At 37.6% G+C, this 23151-nt stretch overlaps 1 protein-coding gene across 1 annotated transcript in view; it reads left to right on the top strand.

Moving 5' to 3' along the window:
- IL1RAPL1 (interleukin 1 receptor accessory protein like 1) overlaps positions 1 to 22819 on the top strand; it is a 683803-nt gene extending 660984 nt beyond the window's left edge. Inside the window, exons 9-11 of the mRNA XM_030954108.1 lie at positions 10956 to 11099; positions 20618 to 20788; positions 22095 to 22819. Of these exons, the coding sequence (XP_030809968.1) occupies positions 10956 to 11099; positions 20618 to 20788; positions 22095 to 22813 (1034 nt within the window). The 3' untranslated portion in view covers positions 22814 to 22819. The remainder of the gene's footprint in view (positions 1 to 10955; positions 11100 to 20617; positions 20789 to 22094) is intronic.
- Positions 22820 to 23151: the final 332 nt, after the last annotated feature.

The raw sequence follows: 23151 nt of genomic DNA, 5'->3' as shown, positions 1-23151 counted from the left end.
CCCAGCCTGCCTAATGGGATCTCCCACCGAGATAATTACAGGGAGATGGAAAATCTCCTGCAAATCAAAGCTCCCAGACCCATTTTGTCCACTTTACCTCCCAGAGGGGCTCCACATCCCTGGGATTGACACTCCCTACTCTCATGAAGCTTCCTGTTGACTTCAGAAAGCAAAGAATAAGCAGGAGCAGTGTCTGCATTTTGCTGACATTCCTGTGCTTTTTTTAGATTGATTGTAAAAGTGAGCAAATCAGAATCCTACTGTGGTGCTGAAGTACTTGTAGCATCTCAGTTTATATCAAAGCAGTGATATCTTCCCTAAATTTAGTTTTGTAGCATGCAAAGTCTGTCCAAGCTTAGAAAGAAGCCATAAATCAAGAGAGTGTGACCAATTTATTTAAACATATTGTTGGGTACCTCCAATTACTTGAATAGAACTTCATTTGTAGCCATTTTTCTAAACTCTTGTCATTACTTCTGAAAAAGATGCATATGTGAATTATCAGATGTTCTCCTTAGCCTGGCATTTGTCATATTTTCTTGAGTTTTCTGAGATGAGAAATTAACTTATTAAGTAGTTGAACCTCAACAATATACCAGCTAGTAGTCATATACTCTAGTTCAGAGACATTTGAACCCAGAGCAGGAGCTTAACCCAAAAAACACTGAAATCCAACAGCTTGCTCTAAATAATCAAATTACTTGATGGATACTGAAAATAAAAAATTTTAAAGCTCAAATTATTTTAAAACCAATACTTATTTAACTGAAACCTATTAAGTGACATGCTGATGCTTAGTCCTTATTTTCTCTTCCATACAAGCAGTAGCTCCCAGACTGAAAACATGGAAGTCTTTTCTGTTTTGTGACAACCAGATCTCTAATTTAACTTTGTGCATGCATGAATTTTGCAAGAATCTACTTTCCCTGCTCCCTTTCTTAGAGAACTCAGTAAGTCAGACATACTAAAGTATGTGGCCTCATGATAACATGCTTAAGAGGAAGTAATCTCAATATTTAATTGCCCTTATAAATAGTAAAAGGACAAAAAATTTGCAGAAAAACTCGCAAAAATATTTTTTTCCGCTTTAAATAAGGCTGAATCTGAAATAGATCTGGAAGCAAAATCTGTTGTGCCCTCGAAAGACAAAAGGTACCAGATACAAGCCCTCTACACATTTTGCATGCTGAAAATGTTTCAGTGAAATGATAAATTAAGCATGGCAGATAAAAATTTGAGCTAGTCTCTCAGGTCTCCTAGGAGGAGGAGTTTTGCACTGCTTGCTTAGTCTCCTGTATATCACCATGACAACCTTTCAGTTTAGGTTTCCTTGTTTAGATCCATATTTAGCCTCTGCTAGGAATGAGTTAGCTGTTTATTAATTTCTGATTATTTGGCTGACTTAAACCAATAGGGACCTAACAATTAGGTAAATTTGCTTCCTGAACACCAAAGTATTTGCAGATGTAGTAGTTTTGGCTGGTTTTCTAGCTAGTGATCCTTTTTTCCAGCAGTATAAGAGTACAAAAATGATGAATCTGGAATGTTCACTGCATACCTGAAAAAGAAATTATAATCCTTCTTCAACTTTCTATGTGGAACATTATCACCAGGATCAGAAGGGATACCAAAGCAGAAAACTCTGCTGCTGAACGAAGAGAGTTCCTGAGAAAAGAGGTATTTAGGGCTAAATGCTGCAGTGGGTATTCAGGCACAAAGATTAAGCTTTTCTAACACCCTTGCAACTGCTGCTTCACCCTGGTCAGTACAGCCTCTGTACACTTAAAAGTTCAGGTGGAGATTTTAGACATACCTACACTTACACAGGCTCTGACAGCATAAGAAGCCAACAGTCTAAATCAGCAGAAAAAGCCTGGATGCATCTTCCTTCATATTCCCCCTGGTCAGCCTGACAGGGACACACTCTCACCTCACAGAAACCCTGAGCAGGCTCCATCAGAGGCTGGTCCTGGCCCAAACCAGAGCCTGGCACATTCGCCAGTGACAAGGGGCTGCTGCTGTTCCCCTGATGCGGCACTGGAATGGGAAGCCAGAGCCTCTCCTTTCCTGACATGAGCTCATTTCAGGAGGGGAGCAGAGCACAGTGCCCCTGGACTCCACCACCACTTGTGCGGGAAAAGTGAACCCAATTTCATCATCCAGCACTGGGAAAAGCTCGGGCCCTGGTACCTCCCTCTAGTGCAAACACCAGCTCTCTGTATCTCAGGGAGCCCAACTCTCATTTTCTCCTGAACTACTTCTACTTTTTGACATCAGTGGAGAAAGACTATGATCTATGTTTTCTTGCTGCCAGCTAACCATTTTTAGGGTCCTAAATTTCCTCATATGCTCTGAATAGGGGGCATTTAACTCAAAGCTAAAGGCAGTAGAGTATTTTAAGCATGACAGTGGCAATGCTGTTTCCTTCTCTCATTCATTAAAAAAATTTGTAAAAAAAAATGAAAAAGAGAACAATCAGAACCCAAAAGATTTAACTTTCATCCCTTCCTCCACCTTCTGACCAAACCCCTGTCTCCCTTACAATAATCAAGTTATTTTCTCTTTTGTGTGGGTAAAAAAACCTACTTGTTATAATCTGAGGTTGATTTTGTTACTTACTGGTGGTAGGTGGCATTGATCATCCAGAGCAATTACAGGTTAATCTTCAGCTAGGTAGAGGAACCTTCTAGAAATTAATTTTGAGAGTGGTACTGACAGCAGCTAAGCAGAAACTTATTAATGACAGATCAGATTGCAGATGATATAGCAGGTGGATCACAGATTACAAGTCCATTTTTTCATAAGATTTTAATTAAAGAAGACATACTTATAGTCTATCAATGTAGTAGATAAAAATTCAGTGGACAAGGAAAAAGAATGCTTTTCTGCAATGTTATGTATTGACAAGTATAACTTTCATGCAGGATCAAAGTCTTCACAATCTTATTTTATCATAGACTGTGTCATAAATACAGGTTATTATCTAATTATGTGATTATTTTTTTGAAAGTCCTCTTTGTATGTCTTCAAGTAGAACTCTACAGCAAAAATAATCTCAAATTCCATCTTGGCATTATTCTTTAAGTAGTATGGATATTATTTTAGAAGCTTAATAATATTACTGGCATTTTTCCTGGGACAGACACCAGAACTAAGGTAACATGCTTTCATGCATTTTTTCAAAGCATCTAATTCCCTTTCTTCCCATCGTCATCAACATAATATTATCATCTAATTTCCTACCCTTACCCTCTTTTATGGTTTCAGTTTGTTTTTCTCTGTCATAGGTGTTCTCAGTGGGCATATATGAATCTTGTTGATTGTAAGTTAATGAGGGGTAGTTAAAACAAGTTTGAGCTTTTTTTTCTGTCAAGAAAAATAAGTATTTTCACTGAAATATACTGTTTAGAGAAAGAATATGTTTAAATTGCCCATGGAAATATGTGTTTGAAAAATATGCAAGGTAATATTTCCTAGATGGAATGCATCTTGAGGAATACTACATTTTTTAAACTCGTCATTTCTTAATGCATAAACATTAAATTAATATTTCCTGTACAATGTAATAGAAAATTCTGAATAGAAAGTAATTCCAAATTATCTTCATATGGTTATTAATGATAATAGAATGGCTGACAAGCACCTTAAATTGCATTCATTCACATAATAGAGTAAATCTGGTTTATTACTTACAGACTTGAATGTGTTATATGCATTTTCAGTCAGTTAGACACAATTTCACACAGTGGTAGTGATGAGTGACAATTAAGACTTAAAAGAGAAAAGAAACTAGTTCTTTTCTAACCTCTGCAAAGAAACTCCAGGTGTTTTATCTCCTTTCACCAAAAAGCTTCACAATGCTTCTGAAATTTCTGAAAGGAAACTCATCATATGAAATATGAGAACAATGAGTTATATTGCAGCTTCTGCTAGCTGGACCTGAGTACTTGTTCACTCCAGTGAATTTCCAAGTCTCAGTGGAAGCTAAACTGTGGAAGAACTCCAACCCATTTGGTCAGTTCTGACCTTACATGAGTCTGTCTTCCGCTGTATAAAGTATTCAGTTTTTATTCTGCACTGCAGGAAAGGCTTTTCCAAGACCCTCATCAGGTTTTAGAACTGGAATTGAAATTGGATTGGATGGAAATTGATTTTTCATTCACATATGGCTATTGAAGAAGCCTTCATGTTGTCACTGTGCTCAGCAGTGCAAATGTTCATTCTCCCAAGAGGTTCATGACACAGGGCCAAAGGTCAGATATCAGCTCCCTTCTTGTCCCAAACCTAACTAAACATGACTGTCCTTTCACACTCAACTCATCTAAAATCAGTCAATGAATAGAATACTAAAGACCTCTGCCTGAAAGAAACTCTTCATAAGACCACTCTTTTAATCAGTCAGGTTTTTCTCATCCTTTAGAAAATTGGACTAAGATAACTGCAGTAAAATAGTTGGTAAGATTACTCAGCATGTGCCTAAATGTAACTTTCATCTCACAATTTTTCATGCTGACAATGTGTCAAACAAGTTGGTTTGTTTAACAGATTTCTTTTTAAAACAACTTTTGTACCACTTTTATCATAGCACTTCCTTTTATGTAATGTCTAAATGCAAGTCTAACCTTGATTGGCAAGGATGAAAATATTTTCAAATAAAATGTCACAAATTTTTCCCATAATCCATGCATAGCTAAATTATTCTTTAATGCTATCCTCAGAAAAAAAAATGCAAACAGTATGTTTTATGATCTTACATCCTTGGAACTCAGCACTCAATTGTTTCCCCACATTTTTAGCACTCCTTGGCGCCTCTTACATTCATTTCTTTCAGAAGATCTAAATGAAGTAATAGTGTGGTCTTGTCTGATTTCTGTAGTACAATTAACAAATAAAAGTGTTTTGGTTTAGAGTAAATTTGGGAGAAAATTTTCAAAGGGGTTCTTTTAGAAAACAAATTCAAGCTGCCCATCCCCCAACTGGTTTGCAAAAAGATTTCTTTGAAGAAAAGTGGAAAAAATTGTTTATTTAAGAGGAAAAATATTACCTAGCACAAAAAAATGAACAATATTAAACAATTAAACTTCTTATCACTCAGAAGAGGTGACAAACTCAGAAAGTCCCTTTGTGGGCTGTAGCTTGGCTCTCTCAGTCTCCTGTCAGTCCCTCCGGCACTGGAAATGCCACGGCCCAGGCCAGGCCGTGGTGGCCAGAGGTGTGAGCTCCTGGTGCTCTTCTGGGTTTTTAGTCTGGAGAAGGTTTGAACAATTCTAAGAAAAAGAAAAACCACAGTCAAGGGAAGTTCTCTGCCTTAGCTAGCTAAAAACTATCTAAAAGCAAAGGAGAGTTCTGTCCTGCCGTCTGTCCGTGTGGCAGACAGCACAGCCCAGGAGAAGGATGCAGTTTCTGATAGCAAACTCTGCACTTCTCTCCCTTCTTTTGCTCTTGGAACGAGTCTTAAAGGTGCAAAACTTATTTTTAGGCTAAACAGGTGAATGGGGATGCGATCATCATAAAGGACAAGAAGCTCTCCTAATGAGGAAGATTTCAGGTCATACACATTTCATTAATTTGGGGAAGATAACCAAAGATTACTGCAGTTCCACACCATGACACTTTTTCCCTTCAATCTATATCATAAACTGCCTTTAAAGTGCATTGTTATATATTTAAATGCAGTAAGCTTCAGTAACATTGCAGCATTCATATTTTCCCAATCTTATCCTCTTTTGAGCTAACATACTGTTGGAGATAGTCCGTGTAATTACTCTGCTACTGGGAACAGGGATCCTGCACTTCTCAGCAGAAGTAAAAATGCCATCAGTAAGAATATATTTCTATTATAATAATTTACTATTTCTCTTCTAATAACACTGGAAATCCAGCAGCACCAAGGCTCAGATATGTTTTCTGCCATACTAATGAATAGATTACCAAGATCCCTGTGTTGCATTTGCACACATACATGCTTAGGTATATATAATGCCAAACATGACTAGTTCTTTTTCATAAGGGAATCAGGAATATATATTATTTATTGTTATAAAAAATAAAGAAAGTAAACCAGGTCCCAATAGTTGTAATGAATAAAATGAAATTACTGCACTGAAAACCATATTGAAAACCATAACTAAATTCAGCCAGCTTCAGTCAGTTCTGCAGACATCCACAGGCATGGGTGGCCCATGCTGGCAGAAAGCATATGCTTTGTGCTAAGAAATTATTTCATACTCAAGGTAGTAAGTAGCCCAAATCTGCTTCTACTGCAATCAGAAGTACTATTGTCCTACAGAATCAATCAGTAATTATTCATAACTGTATCCATATAGGATATCCATATAGGATATTCACACATACCCATCTAGATACCTTTAGCACAACCAGTTTTTTTTTTTTGCATTTTGAAACAAGCAAACAAAAGTCCTAAAAAGTAGAGAATATATTTTATACATACATGTATTGGATATGTGTATGCGGTATAAAGCTGTGGTTCCATGTACTTTGGGAAGATTATTTGTTTTACAGCTATGACATAACAAATACTGTACTAAGCAAAAAAAAAAAAAAACAAAAACAAAAAAAAAAAAAAGGAAAAAATACATGCTTCTTAATTTTAAAACTGTGAGTATGGGTTTCTTTGTTGCTAGCTTAAACTCTGCTTACTGTTTACAGCTGATCTCTTAAATGAGACTCAGACAAGTGTTCCTGTGTTAGGCAGCTTTCTTCTTCCTTTAGAAGAAAGACACCTGTTTGTAACCAAACCTGCATGTTATAACACTGCAGTCCCTGCTCCCCTTCCAAATTATATTTATTATCTTTATGGTTCCTTTAATAATTGAAGTCTGTGAAAGTATACCTAAACAAATTGAGAACTGCCGCTAACCAAACACTATCTCTTTGTGAGTTAAATTATCCAAGACAGGCAGAGAATGGAAATCAGTTTGGGCCACAAAGTTGCAAAGATTTATTTATGTGCTAACCTGAAGCTCTGTGAATAGTCCTGTTGACTTCAGAGGGATTACTTATAGTCCATGAAGTTGAGCAATCTGCGTAAGTGATTGCAAAATTGAAACCTTAGATAGACTGTAATTGGATTTTGAAAAAGGCTCAGAAACTGAATACACAGCTATAAATCACATGTGCTCAAAGTGTTATAAATCACAAAAAAGAATATTTGAAATATAATTCTTTTTCTTAGCAGTTCAGCTGTATGAGGGCTAATTAGTGAATAAAATTAATTTTAAATTTTTACAGATCATTAAATGTAAAGCCCCTGAAGCATGTCATATAAGTCAAAAGATATGAATCTTTGACTTTTATTTACTTTCTTCTTACAACTTCAGTTATGATAAGTGAATTACCTGTATGACACAGTGAAAGGAAGTCTATCAAATGTTAGATCCAGGTGAAGATCAAATATATAACCTACAAATGTATCCAATAGTTAAGGAGGAAAAGGTATAAAATGAGTGCATTTATTACAAGCCATATATGCTTGATATCTGGGGAGGACACGTGCTTTGTTTTAATTAGCTGTCTCTTTCACTGAGTTGCTTGGCCAAAGCCTACAGATAAAGAAAAAATATTGTAGCCATTGGTCAAAATGCTTGTAACAAATCTTGTTTTAAATTGAAGCTATTTATTCAGAAACCAATCTACTACTGCTGCAGCAATCAATGTGTTTTCCTTGGAGTAGAACTACTCCTGAGCTACTGGAAGACTGTTGTTAATTGCCTGTAACTAAATGATTGTTGTGCTTCTGGATGTAACTCTCTGGCACTTGCTCATTTGTTGTGTTTAACAGAATGCCTGTCGCCCTAAGGGTTAGCCGAGTAATTTTCCTTTACTATTTTCTACATTCAGTCTCAGCTCCTTAAGGAGGGCCAGGTCTGTAATTTGAGCAACGCAGCACTGGGGCTAACTAGATTTTAAAAGGTTTGCACTTCTCATATCTTGCTTCTGATGTGTAATTGTGAAGAAATGGGATGTTTTTAGCATGTAGCCTCTACAGAAAACTTGAATTTCAGCAGGAAAAATAGATCACACTTCAAAAGGAGTGTAATGCCTGCTGCAGCAGCTGTGTTCTAATCATGCTGTAAAAGGCAGAAAAAAGCAGCAGAAAAGAATGCTATTGTGAAGGTAGCCATGAGATACAATCTTGCTGCTACTCTTTACCTTAACAGTCACTACATCATTGTTGAAACTGCTGACAGACACATCACCAACACCCTTGGCACCCACAGAGCATTTTTCAGGAGTAAGCTCTGCTAGGGAGGAGCCAGAGCATCTTCCCCTGTTCACGTTTGGAAAAGCGAGGCACAGAAATGTAAAATGGCTTCAGTCACTTGAGGGGCCAACAGCAGAGGCAGGACTGAGCCTTCTGCTTCTCCCACCTTCAGTTCAGCTCAACACAGAGTAACACTGTTCCTAAAACACCTGAGGTGTCTCAGAGCCAGCCAGTGGCCTTTTAGGACACAGTTCAGCATCCTGCAGAAAAACAAACTGAAAACAATCAAAACCTGGTGTGACACTGTGCCCAGGCCAATCCCTCTGCTTTCCATGGTGCTGCACGGATGTGTCTGTCCCATTTCCAGCACTTCCCACTTCCAGCACTTAGGCGTGAGCTCAGGCACCTCATGGGCTGGGTGTAAGGATGCAGCAATCTGCTGGGCTGATCACTGCCCCTGTCTGCCTCTGAACCCTGACAAACTGCACCCAAAACACAGAGTAAACATGTGCTGATAGATGCTGTCCAGCACAGAGGAAAGTACAAGCTGGCTCTGTTAGATCAATAGACCATGAAACTTCCTTTGCAAACAAATCTGTTTAAGAAAGAACCGCTTTATCTGTGTACCATCACGATGGCTCAGCAGCAACACATGAAAAGGTAATTGCTTATATGTTTCAGGCCGACTAGAGAATTTTGTTGTTTGCTTTGATGGCCTAATTAAGGACACTTTCATGTGCTTTCAGATAGATTTTACTGAAGTGAACATAAAGGCATAATCTTACTTTATGGGGAAACATATAACTAAGGGGGACTCTGATGGCAAAAGTGATGGAGTGTATTAGTCTGATTTCATGCACAATGACAGAAAACAGATGAATACCTGCAGTTATTTCTTTCCATTTAATATAAAAATCATTAGTTGAGAAAAAACTTCTGTTTTCCAGTTGTAAAGTTTTTCTTTGCCTTTAGTGAGTCATAACAGCAGGCATATAAATAGAGTACTTTGTGCCTAGCAACCGGAAATATTAAAGCCTTTCTTCTAGTTACCATTGAACAGCTGCATTACCTGTATTACAAAATGATAAACAGGGTATAGTAAGCCAGTGCAGAGTAATTCCATTTCCATTTATATTCTAAAATACTGCATTACTTGTCTATGCAAACCATATTTTATCAAATGTTTTTCATAACATTTCCCTCTCTGGACCAGAAAAGTATTGGGAGTTTGAAATAACCATGCCAGTCTTAAAAATATCTAACACAAAAGAGTTTCCAGCACAGTTTTGGAACAAATGACATGGAATATAAATGCCTTTTTATTTTATTTTATTACACTTTTAGTGTCTTCTAGAGAGCAATGAAATCTTCTTACAGTTGCCTCATAGTAATATAAAAAAGGTGTGTGATTCTCAATAGATCCTGTCCAATAAATGCAATTTTCAATTTTTCCTCTAATCTTTTATTTCTCTAATTGAATTGTATTGTGCTGGCTTATCAAATCTGCACAACGAGACACAGAAAAGGTTACTCCAGGTCCACACTACTTCACTCAGACAGAAGCTGCCCCCCTGAAGAGGACACTGTGAAAATAACACTTGTTCCAGCACAGATCCTTTATGAAGCAAACTCTGTACCTTAGATTTCCAAGATCTGGTGTTTTATCATTCCTCAAAACTGAGTGATTTGGAAAAGGATGGAAGCTCTTCGGACTTGCCATCTAGTGATTTCAGATTACAAAATTGTTAAAAACTCTCCTCCTACCCTCCTTTATTGACACTGCCAGTTTTCAATCAATGAGCAAATGAAAAGTAACAAAGCTCTGTGAGCTTCCTTCAAACTGGGGGAGGCAAAAGTCCATGGTGGCATGTTTCCTTTGGTCTGAAAAGTGGCTCCACTGCTGGTGCTGGGCATTTGTGGTGACCACAACAGTCCTCAGGAACGGAGCTCCATGATGATGATTCCAATCCATCCTGTGAGCAGATGCAGCAGAGACACCAGGGGGTCTGAATGGGAATGTCACAACAGACAAACCGGGCTGTTTGCTTCGTCTGCACATCAGTTAAGTCCACTGGGAGGAAAGTGAGAATAAAATGCAGACCTCTGAGAAACTGATAAAAATATTAACATAAATATAACTGAGATGTGAGGTTGTAGGGTTCCTTGGATAATGTGTCTTCACACTCTCAAGTGTTCTGTGAGGTTTTTAAATTATTTTTATTTTAGAAAAAATATAATAAAATCCTTAATCTTGTCCAGTTTGCCCACATTCTCTTTGTATATGGAATAAGGGAAGAGCTGATTTTGCATTATAGTCCTCAAGAAGGAAACATTCTTCTTTGCTTTCACTGTAAGTCAAATGGCAACATTTATCTAGGTAAACTGTGATCTATCTACAGAAATAAAAAAGGAAGATAATTACAAAATATATCACATATATGCACATACTCATAGACAAACCCCCCCCACACACACACACACACATATCCCCAGCAGAATTTATTTTTTAAGTGAGCAATTCATATGGTGTATCAGAGGGAAAAAAACGTTTATTGAAGAATAAAAAACCCATCAATTAGGTATTCATTCAAGGGCTTTAGAATGAAATAAATACATAAAATAACCCATCATTTGTTATTTTATTTTCATGTTTAACAGAAATGCAAGGTCTGCTGCTAATCTTTCTGTGGTTTGGAATGTGGTTGTTACTGCATTTTGTAATTCTTTGCAGAGCTGATGTACACAGTTGAGCTTGCTGGTGGGCTTGGTGCTATTCTGCTGCTGCTTGTTTGTTTAGTGACTATCTACAAGTGTTACAAGATAGAGATTATGCTCTTCTACAGAAATCATTTTGGAGCTGAAGAACTAGATGGAGGTAAGGCAGATTCTCAGCACATTCCTACTTTCTAAGAATATCTCTTTTATTTCTCTCCACCAAGGCCCAAATTTCATTTCAGTTCAAGATGTGTTAACAACTGCAATTTTGGGTGCTGACTTGAATATACATTCCTCATACAGCACATAATCACAGTCACTGCTTAGCTGATGTTATGTGCTGCTCTCTGGAGCTCCAGAAGACATCCTTGCCTTTTAGATTTTTATTCCCAACACTGAATGTAAATTGCCAACATCTGTGCATTAAAGATTTTCACTTCCTGTCAGTACTAAAAGCCAGCTTTACTTTTCTGTGAGCAAGGGGGTGTTTTCCCTAATTGTATTGAACAAATAGGTAGAGGTTGAAGTATATCTCAATTTACTGCTTGTTTAAAATGATCAGTTTCAATAAACTGTACTGAGTGTTTGGGAATGTACCCAGTAGTTCATTTGCTTGAGTTCATTTACTTAATCACTGAGCAGGCTGCAAATGGTCATTAAAGTTGTTCTGTGATTCAAGGACGTCCAGCCTAAACAAAAGTAATCCACATTATCTGCACTGACTCTGTCAAGCATATACACAAATTTTCATCTTTACCTTTCTAAGGACTGAAGGAAAAGGTCATCTTTGCCTCTAGCCTTACTAATCAAAATTGTTGTTGAACAGCAAACTAGGTTGAGCTGCAGGCTCTGATTAATTAGATTTGGTTTCTTGGGTCAGAGTTCCTGATGTTTTGGGCTACCACTATGTCTTTGGTGACAGGACCTTTTTTTCCTACAGAAATACTAATAAAAGGTTTTTTTACAGGTCAAGATAATAGCCTGTAGGCAGAAGCCACTGTGATATATTAAAATAAATATGTACTGATAAACAAGTGATAGCTAAATCTGTCACTGATAAGGAAAAGAGCAGTTGCAGAATTACAGGTCCTTATATAAGACTTCCATAATAAAATCACTAGGGAATGACCCATTTCTGCCTCCCATCTAAAAATGAACAAGGATTCAAAATAGAAAATGCTCAGAACAACAAGCCAAAGAACATCAGAACATTTTGTAACCTTCTACGGGATTTACAAAAAGGTGCATTAATGTAGCAGCTCAGTGAGGAAAAAAGTCAGGTTATTCCATTTATTTTACTGAGGAGGAAACTGAGGCCCAGAGAGACTGTGAGTCATGGAGGATTTTGAGAGACACCTTTTTTTTACAGAATCTGGGATCCTCTCCTATCCACAAAGTAGCTGCCAGTTTAAATGTGCATGCTTACTTCCATAAATTATGTGAATTTAATAAGTCATATTAGAATATACAGAAATAGACACTTAAAAACTGTTTAGATAGATGTAATTTATTTTTTTCTCTCAGTATCAGTAATTCTTGCTTTTATAGTTGTCATTTATCATTTTCTCAAATAATTCCAATTCCTTTGAGGAATTACTCTGCCAGGTGTTATACTCTTGCCTCTCTCTCTTGTCCCATCCCAAACATTGGTCACTTGGGAACAGCAATACTTGAATCATGGATATTAAACATCAAAAAAAGTTACCTCTAAAAGACACTATGATTCAAAAGAAGGAAAACCAATATCCATTCAGTTTATCCTTCTGAGCACAGGTCATTGTTAAAGAAGGTCAAGCATGGATTTTCCTTAGAAGATCAGGGTAAACACTGATAGCTTGGGTGCTTAACCACAGCAATATGAAAAGAAAAATACTACTTACAAATTCCTAATGAAAACATGTAGCTTCTACCATGTTCAATATGCTGGCAACATGGATAAAACCCATTGTGCTAATGAAGTGACTGCAGCTGCACATTTCACTCTGTCTCTTTCACTTCCACTCATGCAAAAGAAGGAAGATGGAGAGAAAATGTTCCACAGAAGCCCAAGACATGGCTTGTGCAGAAATAAATTGCAGGCATAGACCGAGATCCTTTCCTTGGGCTTAGTTAGTTACTGACAGACACAAAATGCTGAACTCTAAAATCCTATTCTAACCACATCTCCTGCAGTGCAGCAGCAGAGCGCCCACGTTCTATTCATAATTTACACCATGTTCTGTCATACTTCAGGACAGCATGGAGATAAGCAAACATCAAAATATCACAGTCTTTTTTTTGTATTCACTGTATTGTACCCAGAGAGGATTTGAAACACTTTAAAGGTGAGGTCCAATTAAAATTTTCAGTTGAAAATCTCTTTTAAAATTCAATGCTTCATTTCTTCCCTGATCAGAGAACAAGCCCTTCAGGATGTCAAATCTCATCACAATTCTTTTTCCTTTCCAAGCCTTAGACACATCAGTTTTTCTGAGGCTAACTAAAATACGCATTTTTGTGGGAGGCATGGGTAAATTGTGAGAAGTATTTGAAAACAAAGTATTTAACCCTTACAGCTAATGCAACTCAATTTATTACTTTCTGTAGGGATACTGCAGATTAAAGAAGTGGCTGCAGCTGTCAGTTCCTCATTTCTCTAACTTACACTGTTCAATTTCCCAGTGTTTTTTCTCAGCCTAAGGACAAGACTCTCCTTCTGTTTTTCTCTCTCCTGCAGACACTCCTACTCAGTCCTGAGAATGGGAATTGAAGCCCCTTTTATGTTTTTATGGTTGATTCCCTGCCTTTCCTACTAATTTGGAATACAGTAACATTGCTGCTTCTCCTCTCACTCCATGCCAGTGCTTTGCAACTGCATGGGAGCTGGCTCCACACCAGGGGATGGGGTCATGGACACCACAATGTGTCCTTCAGTGCAGAGGAGCACAGAGTGCCCCTGTCCAGTCAGGGACCTCACTGTGGACGTCTGACAGCTGCCCCAGTCACTGGAGCACAGGGGCAAGAGAAACACTCTGACCCTTGGCAAAGCAGTAGCTTTTTTACCTGCAGGTGTTTGCCATGACCTTGCATCTCTGAGCTGTAACTCACCACTACTGGTTTGGTGGCCAGAAACTCCCAAATCTGTTTAGGAGGAAAAATCCAGTTTACGGTCTTTCTGCATACACAGTGAAGATGATAGCTTGAAGTGCCCTGCAAAGAAATGTCCTGACTGTTCTGAAAACAACAACATTTTCAGAAACAGATACTTCATTGGGAACTTCTAAGGGCTAATCTTTGTCAAATGTCAGGTAACCTTTATAGCTTTGCAGCTTTAAACTAAAAAGCTTCTTTTAAAAAGCCTTGTCCATAAAGCACACTTTAGGGACTAAAATGATATTACTGAAAGCCACTTTTAGAAGTGATGATTTCTTTTGTTTTGTTGCACATTGAGCTCCAACAAAAGAGATTTTATACCACGTTCATTCTCTGTGTAGATTTTTCGCAGTGGCTTTTCTTGTATTTTTTACTTTCCAAGGGCCTTCTCTTGCTGTTGTTCCCGGTTTTTAAATGACTTTATGAAAAGAAGTATTGCACTTTAACTGACAGAGTGAAAATGTAAATAGCTATTTACAAGTACCAGTGATCAGCACATGCCCTGACTTCTTTCTAGCTTGCACTCTATGACTTTAAAAGCTAATTGTATTAGAAGAGATATTACTATTATACAGAAATCTGCTTTTTATCTAAATATAAGCTGACTTCTAGGCACCCTAAAGTCAGTGGAAATTTTCCCATTATTTTACCTGGGACAACTTTCTCCTTTTACTTTTCCTGCTCATCAGATTGTGCAAGGAGCAGTCCCCAGGCATGACAGCCACATCAGCCCCAGTGAGGGTGGAGAGGAGAATATTTTCTCTCAGTAGTGCAGTTATGATCCTGCCTCAGAGTGGACAGGAGGCTCAAAGTGACCAAACCAGCTGGTTTTGACTTTTTTTGTTTGCCATTTCAAGATCTGAGGGGTTCCAGTGCATATGTGAATGACTGCATGCCAGTTTTAATTTACATTGTGGATAAATCCAGAAGTCTGTGGGTTACAAGTTAAAAACCATTGGACATGGTCAGATAGGCAAACATACTCAAAATCTTCTACATGTGTTTATGTTTTAGATTCTAGTTTCAGAGGCAAGATCATATAGTACAGCTAATAGAAACAGTTTGCAGATATCTGCTGCTACCATTACCTGGGTAGATTTTTAACCTTTTAAATCGGTGAAAGTTTTTTATCAAGGAATTAATAAGCAAAGATGAACACGATCTTAAAAAAAAAAAAAAAAAAAGAGAGAGCAAAGAGGAAATTTTACACTAGGAGGCTGGCAAAACCAAGTAGTAATTGCAGACAAAACCTGACTAAATGTGCTGTAATGAGAAGTCAAGCTTTAGGCTCAAGAAAAAAAGAAGACTGTAGGCAACTAATAGCTAGAAAGTGAAAGTCTTGTTTGAGAGCTGAAATTATGACCTTCATAATGACCCTTGGTGTCTTTAGATTCCATCAGCTGTTTCTAAAATATTGGTCAGGAGCTCATTGTGGTGTCCTCAGTCTTCTGCTCAGCTCTCTGTGCCTTGTTGAATTGAAGGAAGCCATGGCCTCGGTGCAGCTCTGTTACAGGGAAGGCCACTGGGCCCAGGCCTGGGGAGTTTCAGTTCTGGAAGAAGGAAAGTGGCTACTTATTTGTTTGTTTGTTTGTTTTCCACCACATTGCTGAAATAAAGAAACAAAGCAAAGTGCTCCTAATAAGATCAAAACGTGCCACTGCTGAGCTCTCCCAGTTCCAGAAATCTTGTTTGGATTTGGTACATGATATCTGTAATGTTTCTTGGCTGGGCTGTTTGCCCTTTCATGAGAGATGAATTTCTGCTTCTTGCTGAGGGAAAGCAGATCAATGTTCAAATTAGGAGATTGATGAAAATGGTTCTTCCTTGTAGTTCCTGTTGCACCTGGGAGTCCTTATGTAATCATGATTTTGTCCTTGCTATTACTTAGCTGCAGGGACTAGCAGGGCTCATGGATGAACCTATGGGAATGCCCAGATAATGTCTTATTAACTGTCCAGGACAAGAGCAGATAAGAAATACTTCTTGGTGGTTTCCTGGGGTTCATCTCAGTGAAACTCTTAAGCAGCAAGGAACGGCAGTGCCTTAAGATTCTTCAGGTTTCTGTGTGACTAAGTTATTAACTTTCAAATATAACTTTTACCATTGGTTTAAGCACCACCAAAGCACTTGTGTTAATGATTATGCTATGCAGGTATAGCTAGACTGAAATTACTGCTGAAGTTAGTGACTTTGCAATTACTGAATCTTCCCTGGGGATGCACAAAATAAGTTTGCAATAGCAGTCTCACCACTCGTTTATATATTCTTATTGGCTATTGGCAAATTGTGATGATAAGAAGTCCTGCTCTATGAATATCAATTTAAAATTCTATTAAAATCACCTTAGAAAAATGCAGTTCTCTTCTTTCTAAACATTACTGGTTACAAAAAGGGATTTTTCTCTTATTTAATTACAATTTTATTGTTGGAAAACTGTTTCTTTTAACTCTTCTTGTTTATGCTATTTATTTACATCTGAAATGCAATTCAAACAATAAAAACTCAATTGATGTCTTCACTGAATATGGGATTTTCTAGATTCTGTACATGAAATGTCCTAATTCAAAGGAAAATTCCTTATTTTTTCTCTCTTCCTATTTCACAGAATTTAAAGTGCATGTGTAATTTATTATATATATATATTTAAAAATAAAATATTATTAAGATCATCTTTGTATTTCAAACTAAGAGATTGTTATAGGTTAAAAAGTTCAGATGTAAAGTAGAAAAAAAGATACAATTCTCATACAATTCAACATCACTCACTTGCACAAGAATATGAGCTATCACAAGGAATGCTACATTTAAAATATACTATGCTATGGAAAAAATTGTGCGGGTAGTTCTTAATTTTTATTAACATTAAAAGGGCTTGACATTTAAAAATAATAGAAAATGTTACATCAGCAACAGTAAATAGTGTGAAGAAAAGTAGAAGTATTTTGAAAGACCTAGGATTTGAGTGGTTTATTCAACTCAGCATTAAATGACATTTTTTTCATTATGTTAAGGATAACCACTATCCCAATGTATATATTAAATGTAGCCCCCAAAATAGTGAAGCAAATACAGATTAAGAAATGCCATAATTTTTAAGCAACTACTGTCTCTGAGAAATTTTGAAAGGTTCTTTGTAACCTTTCCTGAACAGATCATGTTTTTTTAAGACAAAGGTTTCCTATATCAGTTTGACTCCAGCTCCCTGTAGCATTTGGAAGGATCCAATCTCCTGTTTCCCCTTGAAATCCTGTGCATGGTCAGCTGCCTCCACTGCACTGAATGTGTCTGAAGGCACTACAAACTGCTCTGAGGAGTTCAGGATGCACAGACACATGAGCTGACTCCATCATCTAGGTCTTAGAACTTCATTGAAATAAGGTTCATTATGAAATACAACATTGTGGGATTTCTCCTTGTTTTGATCTCTTAATCTGTCATGTGCTAAAATCTATAATGCCAGCTAAAAGTCAGAATTTGTCACTGGCTTGAAAATGGCCGATAAAAAAATTACTCTAGAAAGTTTTTGGGTTTTTTTTTAATTTTTCATTATGATTTTTCTGTCCCCCATTTGCAGAAATATCTTAAATGTTTAAGTTTAATAAACCCTCAAAGGCTCAAACTGCTGACTTCTTGCAGTGTAACATGGAAATCATTAGAAAACACATACATCTATAATGCAGATTTGATGTTAAATGTGCTTGGTGGCCCCTGTACAAGAGGAAGTTTTATCTTTCTTTCTGTAGGCACCAGCTTGTCATTTCTTCATATGTAGCTGTTAAGAGAGCGTGCATACAGATGAGTTCTTAGATGTCTGATAGCAATTTACTTACCCAAAGATCCCATTTGCATGTGAAAGAGTAGATGCATATAGAGTCTGGGTTTCATTTTATGCTTACACTGAGCCTTTAAGTGACTGCTGCTGAGCACATCCTTGGAATAACAAGAAGCATTTATAGCTTCATCCCCTAAAAATTTATATCACTTCTGTTGGATTAACATTGTAGAAAGTTACAGGGAGTATGACAGGATACTCTGCATTTAGATGAGTATTAAAAGGAATGGGCAGGATTAAAGAATGCATGTTCCAATGAGGCAACAGGTGCTTTGCCTAAAAACCTGGGCCACTAAGTGAAGTAATCTTTCCATGTGTTATTAATGAAGATGAGGTTTGACCCTCAGTGTTTACCCCTAAGGTCTATCTAAACCTGTGGCTGAGTGAGGCTCCATGACCATTGCTCACTTACAAACTTCTCCTTTTCAGCTCCGCAGAATGTTGTATCACTAGGACAGTTTGTAACTCACAGTCTGTTTTGCCTGGAATCTAGCAGTACTGGCGGTTTGGGGCTGACTGAAACATTTGTGGACTGAATGCATCACACCTTGAGCACAAGCTGCATTTGACCTCATTGTGATGAACTAATCCAGAGCTTCCCCATGCCTGATGCCCGAACACATCTCTGCACATATACCCTAGACCCCAACCATTCTTTGCCCTACAAATACTGGAAAAACTAGGAGGGAAAGATATCTTCCCTGCAATACAAGATGATGCAGCTGTAGTTAGGGGAGATGCTGAGACGCTGGAGCCTCCATGATATGAAAAATGTGTACTTTGACTAAATGCATAAGTGCGATATTTGCATATGCAATAAAACAATGTCACAGCACAAATAACCCCCTCCAAGTAAGAATGTGTGTTTGTATCCTAGCAGGCAATACTCAGCCTTTAAAACAGCTTGAATTCTGCTTTATTTCTTATTATTTATCTCTTTGCAAAATGATGCATTCTCATCTTTACTCAAGGACTTTGAACAGAGCAGCACTCATCTCAAGCATGTACCATGGTCATGACCATTAATGGGGTGACAATAGAATATGTCATTGCAGCACCAGCATTTTTTCAGTTGTAATGATTTCCCCATATATTTGTTGACCTCACTGAGTGGTAACTCTTTTGCTGGGTTATCACTGTCCAACTGCAGAAACAAAAACCTGTAGTGTATGTCCTTCTATATCATACTTGATCAAATCAGTCTTATTTTAAGGCATTTTCAAAGACAGAAGATGATTTTCTATTGTTAAAGGACATGTTTTCATAAATAAAAATCCCAAAAATCCTGGAAAGTGTGAGCCATGAAAGGCAGTGCTTCTCTTTTTCTTAGTTTCCTTTTTTTGCTGTTGTTTTGGTTGTTTTTTTTTTCACTTGTTTTGTTTGGTTTTTTTTTTTTCTATGGCTATAACAATGCAATATATAATATCGCACAAAAGATGTGCAGGGCACAGAATGAGCACAGAATGGCCATTTCATGGGTTTAGAAAGTTTAAAAGTAGTAACAGTACAACCACAGTTGTTCTGTCATTTGCAAATATTAATTAGTATAGTGTACATGGTTCCTCAGAAGGGAGAGAGGACTGTTCAAGATTAGCACCGCTCCATTAATTTAATTTACGCTCTTTCCATCCACCCTACAGCTGGCAGGTTTTTCAAAATAATGTTACCAGACTACAAAAAGGTGTAAAATGAAGAAAGGAGCTACTCAATAAATAAATGAAGTCAGCACTGACTGAATATAACATTACTTATGACACACAGTGTTTAGAATATTCAGTCAGATCTCTTTTATAAGCAATTGATATTCCGGGTATTCTGTTCATAATGTTGTCAAGAGAGTTAGAAGGATGTTAACATTTCATTACTCTTGTCATTGATTTTCCTCTGCTTTCTTCACAACAAAAGTCAAAACGTGACTTCTTATTCCACTGAATTAGTTCCAGAACACTTGGCATTATTGACCTCCTAATGAAAATTAATGCCAGCTCTTTTGATTCAGTCTTTCAAGTAGGCACACCAAGCACATTTAAAACACAGACATGGCTATTTCTCATATTGAAGTAACATACTGTTAAGTAATGAAATGTACATTAATGCAACATTAAATTTGCAAATTTAAGTGCATAGAATTAAAGAAATTTAAACTGCATTATTAGGAGCTGATGCTAGAAGGATTTAAGGCTTGGCAATAATTTCAGACCTGGAGAGTTAAAGAGTTCTACAAGGAATGCTATATGTACACTCAGGGCATCTCAGCCTCAGGTCCTAAATTTATAGTAAAATTCTAGCAAGTCTGAAATGCTTTTACTATGCAGCAGAGACATTTACACATTAGCCTAGTTATTTCCATGCTCTTCATTCTCCTTTTATGCTAGAGAAGAATGCAAATTCTTCTCAGTGACTTTTGACTTTTGTGTTCATGAGCTGTCACACTGCAGTTGAAAGGATTCCTTCATCCAGATTCTTACATAAACTGACTGCTCTCCATGGATATGGGGCCTTTCTTCCTTGCCTCTGTGTAACTCAGGACTATCCCTACCAGGTGACACAGGAAAGCTGAATGGATGCATATCTGGAGACTGGGTGAAAGCTTGCCATTTTATCTAAACCATTTCCTCTTCCTGGAAAATTCTCCCAGAAATATTACTTGGGGAAATATCTGGGAAAACGGCTAGAATGAGGAATAAACTAACTTAATTTCCCTCTTTCCTTAGACAACAAAGACTATGATGCATATCTATCTTATACCAAAGTGGATCCTGACCAGTGGAATCAAGAAACTGGAGAAGAAGAAAGATTTGCTCTTGAGATTCTACCAGATATGCTGGAAAAGCATTATGGATACAAGTTGTTCATACCAGACAGAGATTTGATTCCCACAGGAAGTAAGTCATGTCTTTATTCTTATGTGAAATTGAAGGAGGAAATGAATGATTGCAGTGATTGTTTTAGTCTTGTTTCTATACCTGCTCCTTCAGAATGTCATCTTTTCTCCCATGTCTTTGAGACTGGTGAGAATAAGCCACCAAACATTAATGTGCATTTCCCAGATAAGAGGATTATTATTCAGTAATTGTATTGTTTTGATTGAAGGTAAAACAGTGCAGAAAGGGGATGCATAAGTAAAAGAAATGAAAGACACTAACATTTTTTCAGATTTTTTGAGAACTTGCATATCTAGGAATGAATACCAAATTCTTTGTTTTCAGTTCCTAAGATTTTGTTTGGAAAGATATCCATGATTCTTAGTATTACAGAAGTTCATACAAGAAGGAAAAAGCTGTGTTTGGACTAAGGCAATGGTTGAGTGATAACTTCTACACCAGAAAAAAAGTAGTGAATTCTGTCAGTGTCCACTGTAGCCAATTGTGTAGTGGATGTACTTGATCATTCTCAGAGACTGAATACTAGAATTGATTCCAGCTGCTACAAGTAGATCTTTTTTCATGTTCCTCTCACATATTCCAACATAAGTGCAGTAATATTTTGTTAGTTGTTGTAATATTCTTCATGACTTCAGTGTAACCATATAGACAGTGACTAAGTTCAATAACTTTAATGAAAGATAAAAGAAAGGATACTAGGTGTAGACAAACAACATAGAACATCAAACAATCCAATGGATATTTTTTAAATCTACAGCCAACTAAACACTAATTTACAGCAGTTAACAATTTTTATGAATGTGTGTGGCAGGGGCATGAAGGAAAAACAGAATCTAAGCCTACAAAAAAACTTAAGAGTATCACTTGGGTTTGAGACCAAAGTCCTGAAGCACATGGCTGCTGCTCTGTTTAACTGGGCGACTTTGCCTTTTTAAAGGTAAAAATCATAATGGACATATTTGTTCCTATGGCAATATAGATGATACAAAGCCACAGCTCATGAAGAAACACTCACAATCCATAGCACATGTGGGAATAGATGTTTTGCAGGATCACAGGATGGTTGAGGTTGGAAGGGGCCTGTGGAGGTCATCTTTTCCAACCTCCCTGCTCAAGCAGGTCCATTTAGAGCAGGTTGCTCAAGATCATGTTCTACCAGGCCAGCTTGGCACATTTATAAATTATTTTTTTGCATATTTCAGTGAGATCTTCAGGGAGCAGGGATTTGCCTCTGTTCTTTCTCACCAGTTTATGAGAGCAGACTGTTTTGTTAGATTGCTTTTTGAGCAATTGTTTTGTTTTGTAGCCTACATTGAAGACGTGGCAAGATGTGTAGACCAAAGCAAGCGACTGATCATCGTCATGACTCCAAGTTACGTGGTAAGAAGAGGTTGGAGCATCTTTGAACTGGAAACAAGGCTTCGAAATATGTTAGTCACGGGAGAAATCAAAGTGATACTGATTGAATGCAGTGAACTACGAGGAGTTATGAACTACCAGGAGGTTGAGGCCCTAAAACATACCATCAAGCTCCTCACTGTCATTAAATGGCACGGACCAAAATGCAACAAGTTGAATTCCAAGTTCTGGAAACGTTTACAGTACGAAATGCCTTTTAAGAGGATTGAACCCATGACAAACGAGCAGGTTTTAGATGTCAGTGAGCAGGGGCCCTTTGGGGAACTGCAGACAGTCTCCGCAATTTCCATGGCTGCTGCCACCTCCACTGCTCTTGCCACTGCCCATCCAGACCTGCGCTCCACCTTTCATAACACATATCATTCACAGATGCGCCAGAAACACTATTACCGGAGCTATGAGTACGATGTACCTCCTGCTGGCACCCTGCCTCTTACCTCAATAGGTAACCAGCACACCTACTGCAACATCCCCATGACACTTATAAACGGGCAGCGGCCGCAGACAAAAACTAACAGGGAGCAGAACCCCGAAGAGGCTCACACAAACAGTGCCATACTGCCCCTCCTGCCACGGGAGACCAGTATATCCAGTGTCATTTGGTGACCGACATGCAAGGGGCTGTCAACCCCCTTGAGTAGGAGCAGAGTCTGCAGTCTGGTGCCTGGAACTACATCCTCGACTGCTGCTGTTAAACATGCATTACAATCGATAACAAACGAGGAAAAACAGGGTCTTGTACATATGTTTTTGCAATTTCTTTGTAGCATCAGTCTTCCTGTTTTACCCATGTCTCTTCCCATTCACATTTTTGACTTTGTTTTATATGTCATTGGAATTTGTATATTTACATTTTTTTTAAATGAAGAGACTGCTGTATAGATAGGAAACTTTTTTGCTTCATTAGTATAGTTTTAGACTTTTTGTTTGTTTGTTTATAACCT

The sequence above is a fragment of the Camarhynchus parvulus genome, chromosome 1 (assembly GCF_901933205.1).
Source record: "Camarhynchus parvulus chromosome 1, STF_HiC, whole genome shotgun sequence".
Classification (NCBI taxonomy): domain Eukaryota; kingdom Metazoa; phylum Chordata; class Aves; order Passeriformes; family Thraupidae; genus Camarhynchus; species Camarhynchus parvulus.
Note: the sequence above shows the minus strand (reverse complement) of the source record. Positions and strands in the feature narration are given on the sequence as shown.